Raw genomic sequence first — 11,972 nt, forward strand, 5'->3', positions numbered from 1 at the left:
GTCAGCGAGCTACCAGCCTCTGAAGGACAAAGGCCAGCCCTGCAGGTGTGCACTCTGAGAGCGCAACAGGATAGGACAGGACAGGACAAACAGGACAGGACCGGACAGGGCAGGCAGGACTGAACAGGGCAGAACAGGACAAACAGAACAGGACAGGCATGCTCTTGCTATTACTTGCAGTGTAGTATAGGAGGTTAGAATTGACATCTTCCAGCTCTGCTAGAGCTCAGGAAAATAATCTATAAAGCAGAATTGATATTAACATTTTAAAATCATATATTTTGACTCGGGAGCTTTGCAAAGGCTGGAATCGTTTTTATAGTGGGGGTGCTGAAAGCCATTGAACAAAAACTGTAACCCTGTATATGAGAGAAGCCATGCAAAGCCACGCCCCCAGCACCACTAGTTCCAGCGCCCCTGGAGCATTGGAGCGCTGTAGCTCGGCTCAGGACTGTATGATGTGTTAACAGCACCACCGTGTGGCGGGACGCCGCAATAACACACTATAAAGAAAGACATAAAACCATAGAATTAAAACCGCGCACAGCTTGAGATCACATTCACTCCGCCAATATACCAGCATCCCCCGTGCAGGCTAGAGCGGGCCCGACTTCCTAGTCAGAAACGAACGTGTCTGTATGTTTATGTGTGTGTTTAATGAAGAAAGTGCGACAAAGACAAGAGAAAGAAAGCAAGAAATAAAACACTGACCGGAGGACGGACGAAATATTACAGAACGATCATTTATAAGAACATTAATTTCTCGATTTTCGAATGTGTGTGTGAGAGAGAGAGGCAGGAAGACGCTGTATTGTATATTAATACACAGTTTAAACACGGCGTTATTAAAGTCGAAATATGAATATTTTTCGATTTCTTGGCGATCTTGCGCACTTGATAGCAATTATCATTCTGCTTCTGAAAATCTGGAAAACACGATCATGTGCTGGTAAGTACTATTAATCATATGAATAATAATACAACTGATAATAACAATAATAACTGTGTCAGGGGCTTGCTTTACCCGGGGTTCACCTGCAGTAACCTTTCAAAACAAGCATTAACACACAGAGAGGTGCTGAGATGCATTGATTCCAATAGAGATCATTAATAACATTTCAATATACAGTCTACTGTACCTGAACAACACATTCATTAAACACACAGGAGAGAGCTGTAAACATTGCTCTGTGTGGTAGATTGCGCTGCTTTATATGGCAGAACATTTCAATACTGCACAGCAGCATAGTGACAAGGAAACGGCCTAACCTCCTGCTTTTATTAAGAGAGATTGGAGAGTGGGAATCTGCTGTATCACTGATATATCAGTGATAGTAACTGGAGTGTGATTATAATAGAAGTGATATTCTTGGTATTATGAATATGATCAGTGTCTCGTCCTCACTGACTCGTGTTAGACGCTGGCATTTGGTACAGTCCAGTGACGGGTAGGTACCGGGCGTTTGAACAGTCAGCCCCCTGGTGAATCTTCCCTGAATGATCTGATTCTCATCACAGCTTGAACGTGGCTCACCCATGAGTCTGTAGCTCTGTTGTAAGGAGCAGCTTCAGGGTTGGAAATAAGAGTCCTGTTGCATTCCTGGTTAAAATGATTGTAGCTGATAATACTTCCTTGAGTCTGCCCTCCTGCCCTTCTGCTCACTACACAACTCTCAGACGTGCAGGTTAGAAAGAAACGCATAGTTCTAGCAAACATGAAATGACATTTCTGAACATCTGGTGAAAGAAAATTATCAACTGTGTGCCTTAATCTCGTTACACTCGCACTAGTCACCTGAGCGGTGTCTGTCTGACAGCGTGTCAGTCAACAGGGGAAGCAGCAGCTGATTGGTCAATGAAAGAAGCCGTTGAAGGGGTGTAATTTCACCCTCCAGGTGACCAAGGAAGTGTTACACGATCTGAAAGCAGGGCTTGTGCAAACAGATTTCTTTACCCTGGTGTAGCAGCAGATACCGTGAAAATCCATGTGTGCTCCAACATCTTCCTAAACTGCGGATGTGAGGCGTGTGTAACGAATTGAAGTGCAGGACAGCTCAGATTCAGGGAATGTGTCAGCTATAAACACTTGAAGCATTCGCCAGGTATTTTATAATGATTTCTTTATCATTATTGGAGGGGTATTTTAAATTGATTTCTTCATTATTGGACTGGTATTTTAGATTGATTTCTTTATTATTATTGGACTGGTATTTTAGATTGATTTCTGTATTATTTGACAGGTATCTCAGGGCGCAGTCAGATTCTCTTTGCGATCGTTTTCACCGCGAGATACCTTGACCTTTTCACAAACTACATCTCCCTGTACAACTCCTGCATGAAGGTAAGAAACAGAGTTACAGTGAATCCCTGGTGTGTCTGTGTCTCTTATATAAACTAATCCCTGGTGTGTAGAGTGTCTCTTATATAAACTATTCCCAGGTGTGTAGAGTGTCTCTTATATAAACTAATCCTAGGTGTGTCGGGTCTCTCTTATATAAACTAATCCCTGGTGTGTCTGTGTCTCTTATATAAACTAATCCCTGGTGTGTAGAGTGTCTCTTATAAACTAATCCCAGGTGTGTCGGGTCTCTCTTATATAAACTAATCCCTGGTGTGTAGAGTGTCTCTTATATAAACTAATCCCTGGTGTGTAGAGTGTCTCTTATATAAACTAATCCCAGATGTGTCTGTGTCTCTTATATAAACTAATCCCAGGTGTGTCGGGTCTCTCTTATATAAACTAATCCCTGGTGTATCGGGGGCCTCATTGTTAAGAGGTGTCATCTCTCTCTTGTAGTTTGGGTTCTGTCGGCTCCAACAGTGTGAAATGACACCCTACACACCACGGGTTAACTGACTGTAAATCACACAATAAGTCGCTGTCAAAGATAACAAAGTGTTGTTTTGTGTTCCAGGTGATGTGCTTGTATCTCCTCTCTGTTCTGTGTGTTCTAGGTGGTGTATATCCTGTGATTGAATATTCTCTTTGTGTGTTCCAGGTGATGTGCTTGTATCTCCTCTCTGTTCTTTGTGTTCTAGGTGGTGTATATCCTGTGATTGAATATTCTCTTTGTGTGTTGTAGGTGATGTGCTTGTATCTCTTCTCTGTTCTGTGTGTTCTAGGTGGTGTATATTGTGTGCTCCTACGCGACTGTGTTCCTGATCTATGGGAAGTTCAAGGCTTCGTACGACGGGAATCATGACACGTTCCGGATCGAGTTCCTGATCGCTCCGAGCGCGCTGCTGGCGTTCCTGGTCAACCATGACTTCACCCCCCTCGAGGTAACGCGTGGATACGCTTCTAGACTCTACTGTTCTTGATGGCTGATTGTTCCTCTACCATCTTTCTGCTCTAGATCCCTGGAGTCTGTTGATATCCTGCTGCTGCTGTTCTAGATCACTGTAACCCCATTTGCTGTGTGCGTGTCTGTCTCTCTCTCTCTAGATCCTTTACCCTGCTCTACATCTCGAACTCCTCCTTCACACTTGCTCTAGGCTCTGTGTTCTCAGTGTCTCTGACCCCTGTCAGTCTCTGTCCCCGCTGTAGATCCTGTGGACGTTCTCGATCTATCTGGAGTCTGTGGCGATCCTGCCGCAGCTGTTCCTGGTCAGTAAGACTGGGGAGGCCGAGTCTATCACCAGTCACTACCTGTTTGCTCTCGGCTCGTACCGGCTGCTCTACCTGCTCAACTGGATGTGGCGCTTCTTCAGCCAGGGGTTCTACGACCTGATCGCGCTCCTCTCTGGGGTCCTGCAGACTGTGCTGTACTGTGACTTCTTCTACCTCTACGTCTCCAAGGGTCAGTATCTGTCTGTTTGTCTGTCTCATTGTCTGTGTGTTTGTCTTTCTCAATCTCATTGTCTGTGTGTGTCTGTCTCTCGATCTCATTGTCTGTGTGTGTCTGTCTCTCGATCTCATTGTCTGTGTCTGTCTGTCTCTCGATCTCATTGTCTGTGTGTGTCTGTCTCTCGATCTCATTGTCTGTGTCTGTCTGTCTCTCGATCTCATTGTCTGTCTGTATCTGTCTGTCTCTCAATCTCATTCTGTCTCTGTCTCATTGTCTGTCTCTCAATCTCATTGTCTGTGTCTCTCAATCTCATTGTCTGGGCCTGTCTGTCTTTCAGTCTCATTGTCTCTGTCTATCTGTCTCATTGTCTGTCTGTCTGTCTGTCTGTTGGGTTGGGTTGGCAGGGAGGGGGTTAAATTCCCATGGGAATTTGGGTGGAGCTGTAAAGTGTATCAGAGGGTGATCACGTGTGTTCATGTTAGATTGATTGCTGGTGAAGGATAGTGTTGGTGTTGGTGTGTTTTGCGGTGCTCTGATATACTGAGAGTTCTCGTTGGTGTTGAGGTGAGGGAGCTCCAGGGAGGTACATGGGTTGGAGAAGTGGAAGGTGAATGAGTAGTGTAGTGTTTGTTGTATTGTTTCAAATCGTTTATTTTGGCCACTGCGTCTGTTTGTTTCTCTGTGTGTTTTTGGGTATTGTTGTTAAAAGTGAGCACTGGCGCTTAAACTGCAGTTCTGTCTCTGGGTCTACTTCCTGGGAGTAACAGCCGTGCCAGTGATGCTGTCCTTACCACTTAAACATTTCAAAAAATGTTAAATAAAACATTTGTTTTCTGTCTCCCCTCTCTGATCTCTCTTCCTTCTCTGCTCTCTCTTCCCTCTCTGCTGTCTTCTCTCCCCTCTCTTCCTTCTCTCCCCTCTCTGCTCTCTCTTCCTTCTCTCTCCTCTCTGCTCTCTTCCCTCTTTCCTCTCCCCTCTCTTCCTTCTCTCTCCTCTCTGCTCTCCTCTCTGCTCTCTCTCCCCTCTGCTCTCTCTCCCTTCTCTGCTCTTTTTTTCTCTCTCCCCTCTGCTCTTTTTTCTCTCTCCACTCTCTGGTCTTTCTTTTCTCTCCCCTCTCTGCTCTTTCTTCCCTCTCACCTCTCCTCTATCTACCTTTATTCTCCCCTCTGTCTCTTCCCTCTCCTCTCCCCTCTCTGCTCTCTCTTCCCTCTCTCCTCTCTGCTCTCTCTTCTCTCTCCTCTCTCTTCCCTCTCTTTCCTCTCTGCTCTCTCTTCCCTCTTTCCTCTCCCCTCTCTGCTCTCTCTCCCTTCTCTGCTCTCTCTCCCCTCTGCTCTTTTTTCTCTCTCCTCTCTGCTCTCTCTTCCCTCTCTCCTCTGTCTCCACAGTTTTAAAAGGGAAAAAGTTGACTTTACCAGCCTAGGACCTCCAGTATCTCTGCATACATCTGGAAATGAGCTGGAGAGGAGAACCTCTGGGAAATGTGGTCTTGTATTTGTAATATAAAATGTTTGTGCCCCTTAAGAACTACAACTCCCAGAATGCATCACTTCTCAATGTTATTACAAGATAAACTCCACTCCAATCTATTTGCTTACTAGAGGTAATATAAAATAGAGAAATGTTTGTGTTTGTTTGTAATAGAAATTCAGTTACATTTTATTAGGGCAAGAATTACTGTAGTTTTTTTGGGGGGTATTTAAATAGATGGTACACATTACACTTCTGAAGGCATTGAGCTGAAATGCTTGTCTTCTACTTGACTTTCTTAGACTTTTTTCCTGGCCCCTTTACCTTTTGTCTGATGTTTGCAATCGTTCCAAGTGCTTCTTATTATTATCGTCACTCAAAAAAACAAAAAACAAATGGCTAAGTCTGTGTTGCTTTGAGTCCGAGCTCAGCAGCTGCCTTCAGTTCTAGATACTGGCCATGGACATGTGTAACGTACGCTAGATCAGGGCTTCCCAAACCTTCCCCGAGACCCACCTGTACAGCTGCATTAGGCACTGTGGCCAACTATTGGCACCTTTTTTTGTTTTAGTCGTTGCCAGTTGTTATTTGTTATTATTTTCTCCCCAGTTTAGTCGTGTCCAACTATTTTTAGACTCAGCTCACCGCTACCACCCTGCGTCCCGTGTCGGCGAAGACGAACACACCCTGTCCTCCGAAGTGTGTGCCATCAGCGTCGGAGGACAACGCAGCTCTGGGCAGCTTACAGGCAAACCCGCAGGCGCCCTGCCAGACCACAGGGGTCGCTGTGGACACCCTGGACCTCCCTCCCCCTGGGCGGCGCTAGGAACTCCCGGGCACGGTCGGCAGTGGCATAGCCCGGATTGGAACTTGCGATCGCCAGGCTATAGGGCACATCCGCGCAGAGCGCCTTTACTGGATGCGCCACTCGGGAGCCCCTGTAAAGACATAGTTACATTCTTTCACTCATTTGAATGGTAATATTTTTAACTCTAGAAATCAGTCTGGATGAAGCACGTCTAGATTTTTTAAACATTGTCTGAAATAAAAGGAATTACAAATACTAAACAGGTTAATCAAATCTTGAAAGAGTGCACCTTTTCACAACTAAATATTTCTGAAATGAAGCGGTTTAATTTTTCCTTCTTCATATATACCTGAACAGGCGTCAGATCTTAGTAACACCAGAGCAACCTGCACCCTGACAGGCCACGTAAATAGAAAATGTAAACCGAGCTTACAGTCCAGGAGTGATCTTGATGTGATGGGTGTGCCCGCTTCTCCTTGCACGGTGTTTCCAGCTGGAATCACACTGATGCTCAGCCTGGTTGCGTCTTCAGTTCTTACCCTTTCTTCTCAAACTAGTGCTTTCTTTTGCAACATACTGTGTTTGTTTTTGCTTCAGGTGACGCTCACGTCATGACGGTTTAAACAGTCATTTGCTAGTTTCACAGCACACTCTGAGGCAAAGGATACTCACTCGATCCGGTACAGGAAAATCCAAACTTTAAGCACTCCTCGTCACAGTTTCTATTCGCGTTCTTTTTTTCACTGGCTCATTCAGAGTCGATTTTTAAGGTCTAGAAGCTCATCTTCACCACCAGTGCAACCTTCTCGTGTTTGAACAATAAATCAATCCACGATCAATTCAGAGTGCAAGCTCTTACTTTTTAGACTTGTAAAATGGGCTGTACTGCTGTTGCTAAGTTACTACTCACTGAAGCGTGCCTTCAGACTCGCATCCGTGCAGGAAAGAGACACACATTCAATTTTGTTTCTGTTATTACCCAATACAACAAACACTACTTGCAAAGTTATGTTCCTTTAGCTTGCATTATACTTGTACCTGCATTATTGGGACGTTATACTTGGTTAAAAACACAGAATGTATTGCACCTGCACACCACCTTTGGGCTGTGGACCACAGTTTGGGAACACCTGGGCTAGGTCATCTTTATATTAGTGAGCACCATCGCCATCTAGTGTATTGCCAACAAAACTAAAGGAGCTCTAAAGTGGCAGATCACTAGATGGCGCTGACTGTTACTTCTATACAGTGACTGATCTAGCCTGTGTTCCATGTGTCTATGGCAGAGCAACTAGAACTGAAGAGCAGCTCTTGAACTCAGTCAAAGAAAATCCACAGTATTTGATTAATTCCAGTAATTATGAGCGCTCAGTGATTGCAAACATGAAAAGGTGAGGAGTCAAGGAAATAAAACTAATAAAATACTAATTCATTAATACTAATGAAAAACAGAGAAATGACCTTTTAAAGAAGTGAACTCTTGTTTTAAAACAATGAAAACCCATTTAATTCCCCTCTCCCGTTTAATATCCTATAGTGTGTGCCTCTCTCTCCCCCCTGTTTAATATCCTATAGTGTGTGCCCCTCTGTCTCCCCTGTTTAATATCCTATAGTGTGTGCCTCTCTCTCCCCCCTGTTTAATATCCTATAGTGTGTGCCCCTCTCTCTCCCCTGTTTAATATCCTATAGTGTGTGCCTCTCTCTCCCCCCTGTTTAATATCCTATAGTGTGTGCCTCTCTCTCCTCTGTTTAATATCCTATAGTGTGTGCCTCTCTCTCCCCTGTTTAATACCCTATAGTGTGTGCCTCTCTCTCCCCCCTGTTTAATATCCTATAGTGTGTGCCTCTCTCTCCCCCCTGTTTAATACCCTATAGTGTGTGCCTCTCTCTCCCCCCTGTTTAATATCCTATAGTGTGTGCCTCTCTCTCCCCCCTGTTTAATACCCTATAGTGTTTACTACCCTATAGTGTGTGCCTCTCTCTCCCCTGTTTAATACCCTATAGTGTCTGCCTCTCTCTCCCCCCTGTTTAATACCCTATAGTGTGTGCCTCTCTCTCCCCCCTGTTTAATACCCTATAGTGTGTGCCTCTCTCTCGCCCCTGTTTAATATCCTATAGTGTGTCTCCCATTTAAAGAGTAAGTAGCGGGGTTCTGAAAAGTCTAGCGTTGCACGTCCCCATGTGGTGCTACAGCTGTTTAAATGACATGCCAAGGGTGTGTCCTTGATCACTGCAGGGAGAGCGGTTAGAAAAAAACACAGGCGCTCTGGGGTTATGTTCGTGTGACATCATAGGTCGTTATTGCTGTGTGAGCAATAATCCTTACAGTAGCGGCTGTAATACTAATAATAATACTAATACTAATACTAATAATAATAATAATAATAATAATAGGAAGCTTTGGTGCCTGAGATATTCACCGAAGAAGATCAGACCCGCTGATACGCTACTCCTGGGGTCCGTACAGACCACAAACCTAAAACCATTTGGGAAATTCAACCAGGCTACCTGGACTAGAATTATCCTTTGCATAGTGTAACAGGATGGGTGCCTGACAACTACCTAAAAGGAAACAAAAATCAAGTCATTGGATCCACGTAATAACTGATACTAAAGCACAGTGGGGTTGGAATGGTTACATCATGAGTAGGGGTCTACCTAAATCGCGACTTCGCCAAAATCGTGAAATTGAGGGGTCACCGCGAAATTCACCTCTTTTAGGGGCCAATGCATACCGGACAGGTACAGAGAGAAAAAAAAAAAAGAACCCTCGTTTAAATGAACTACTGCACAGCGCAAGAGAAGCAAACTACGTACCTTCCTTCTGTAGAAGCCCTTTTTTATTCCTTCACCGTCCTGTGTGCATTGCACTGAAGAAAAAAACAAGCAAACAAAAACGTCATTAGACAAATAATATTTACAAAAAAATTCTACAAAGCGGTTAATGTTCTCGTTTACTGTTCAAATGACAACAATGTTTTACTTAGCCCATCAGTGCATCTGTACGGCTTTTGTGTGACCTGTACTGTGCAGTAGGGAGCGGGATGATTTAAGTAGACCCCTGATTATGAGGGTTAATATACTATAGTGTGTGTGTGACTTTCTCTCCCCTGTTTAATACCTTCTAGTGTGTGTATCTCTTCCCTGTTTAATACCCTCTAGTGTGTGTATCTCTCCCCTGTTTAATACCCTCTAGTGTGTGTATCTCTTCCCTGTTTAATATCCTCGAATGTGTCTCTCCTGTTTTAATACTCATATTATGAACGCTTGTCACTTTCAATATCGTCCAGCCCTGCAGTCTTCAGAAGGGGGAAGATACAGAATAAATACAAAAAACATAACTTTTGATATTTGAAACTGTGTACTGTTTTAAAAAATGTAAATCAATTGATTTCACTTTTTTTTTTTTTTTTTTTTTTTATAAATATTTGCCATCATCTTCTAAATATTTTATCAAACTTTAATAAACCTAAAAAATTATTTATAACGGGATTGAGTTTATTTATTTATTTATTTACATTTTATTTTATTTATTTACATTTTACCACATTCTGTTTCAATCTCCATAGTTTTATACAGTATGGCATCAAGCATGATTCAGACAGTTCCCCTGCATTTCAATCTCTATAGTTTTATATATTATACAGCAACACCAAACACGATTCAGACAGTCCCCCTGAGCTTCAATCTGCATAGTTTTATATATTATACAGCAACACCAAACACGATTCAGACAGCCCCCCTGAGCTTCAATCTGCATAGTTTTATATATTATACAGCAACACCAAACACGATTCAGACAGCCCCCCTGAGCTTCAATCTGCATAGTTTTATATATTATACAGCAACACCAAACACGATTCAGACACCCCCCTGAGCTTCAATCTGCATAGTTTTATATATTATACAGCAACACCAAACACGATTCAGACAGCCCCCCTGAGCTTCAATCTGCATAGTTTTATATATTATACAGCAACACCAAACACGATTCAGACACCCCCCTGAGCTTCAATCTGCATAGTTTTATATATTATACAGCAACACCAAACACGATTCAGACAGCCCCCCTGAGCTTCAATCTGCATAGTTTTATATATTATACAGCAACACCAAACACGATTCAGACAGTCCCCCTGAGCTTCAATCTGCATAGTTTTATATATTATACAGCAACACCAAACACGATTCAGACAGCCCCCCTGAGCTTCAATCTGCATAGTTTTATATATTATACAGCAACACCAAACATGATTCAGACAGCCCCCCTGAGTTTCAATCTGCATAGTTTTATATATTATACAGCAACACCAAACACGATTCAGACAGCCCCCCTGAGCTTCAATCTGCATAGTTTTATATATTATACAGCAACACCAAACACGATTCAGACAGCCCCCCTGAGCTTCAATCTGCATAGTTTTATATATTATACAGCAACACCAAACACGATTCAGACAGCCCCCCTGAGCTTCAATCTGCATAGTTTTATATATTATACAGCAACACCAAACACGATTCAGACAGCCCCCCTGAGCTTCAATCTGCATAGTTTTATATATTATACAGCAACACCAAACACGATTCAGACAGCCCCCCTGAGCTTCAATCTGCATAGTTTTATATATTATACAGCAACACCAAACACGATTCAGACAGCCCCCCTGAGCTTCAATCTGCATAGTTTTATATATTATACAGCAACACCAAACACGATTCAGACAGCCCCCCTGAGCTTCAATCTGCATAGTTTTATATATTATACAGCAACACCAAACACGATTCAGACAGCCCCCCTGAGCTTCAATCTGCATAGTTTTATATATTATACAGCAACACCAAACACGATTCAGACAGTCCCCCTGAGTTTCAATCTGCATAGTTTTATATATTATACAGCAACACCAAACACGATTCAGACAGCCCCCCTGAGCTTCAATCTGCATAGTTTTATATATTATACAGCAACACCAAACACGATTCAGACAGCCCCCCTGAGCTTCAATCTGCATAGTTTTATATATTATACAGCAACACCAAACACGATTCAGACAGCCCCCCTGAGCTTCAATCTGCACAGTTTTATATATTATACAGCAACACCAAACACGATTCAGACAGTCCCCCTGAGCTTCAATCTGCATAGTTTTATATATTATACAGCAACACCAAACACGATTCAGACAGCCCCCCTGAGCTTCAATCTGCATAGTTTTATATATTATACAGCAACACCAAACACGATTCAGACAGCCCCCCTGAGCTTCAATCTGCATAGTTTTATATATTATACAGCAACACCAAACACGATTCAGACAGACCGCCCCCCTGAGCTTCAATCTGCATAGTTTTATATATTATACAGCAACACCAAACATGATTCAGACAGACCCCCTGAGCTTCAATCTGCATAGTTTTATATATTATACAGCAACACCAAACACGATTCAGACAGCACCCCTGAGTTTCAATCTGCATAGTTTTATATATTATACAGCAACACCAAACACGATTCAGACAGTCCCCCTGAGCTTCAATCTGCATAGTTTTATATATTATACAGCAACACCAAACACGATTCAGACAGCCCCCCTGAGCTTCAATCTGCATAGTTTTATATATTATACAGCAACACCAAACACGATTCAGACACCCCCCTGAGCTTCAATCTGCATAGTTTTATATATTATACAGCAACACCAAACACGATTCAGACAGCCCCCCTGAGCTTCAATCTGCATAGTTTTATATATTATACAGCAACACCAAACACGATTCAGACACCCCCCTGAGCTTCAATCTGCATAGTTTTATATATTATACAGCAACACCAAACACGATTCAGACAGTCCCCCTGAGCTTCAATCTGCATAGTTTTATATATTATACAGCAACACCAAACACGATTC

General features: G+C 42.9%; 1 protein-coding gene across 1 annotated transcript; it reads left to right on the top strand.

Moving 5' to 3' along the window:
- Positions 1 to 576: 576 nt before the first annotated feature.
- LOC121302078 (ER lumen protein-retaining receptor 1) lies at positions 577 to 5,853 on the top strand. Its single transcript, XM_041231888.1, has 5 exons — positions 577 to 949; positions 2,241 to 2,341; positions 3,124 to 3,282; positions 3,548 to 3,800; positions 5,174 to 5,853. The coding sequence occupies exons 1-5, from the start codon at positions 859 to 861 to the stop codon at positions 5,206 to 5,208; spliced, it is 639 nt and encodes a 212-aa protein (XP_041087822.1). The 5' UTR covers positions 577 to 858; the 3' UTR covers positions 5,209 to 5,853.
- The last annotated feature ends 6,119 nt before the right edge of the window (positions 5,854 to 11,972 follow it).

The sequence above is a fragment of the Polyodon spathula genome, chromosome 29 (assembly GCF_017654505.1).
Source record: "Polyodon spathula isolate WHYD16114869_AA chromosome 29, ASM1765450v1, whole genome shotgun sequence".
Classification (NCBI taxonomy): domain Eukaryota; kingdom Metazoa; phylum Chordata; class Actinopteri; order Acipenseriformes; family Polyodontidae; genus Polyodon; species Polyodon spathula.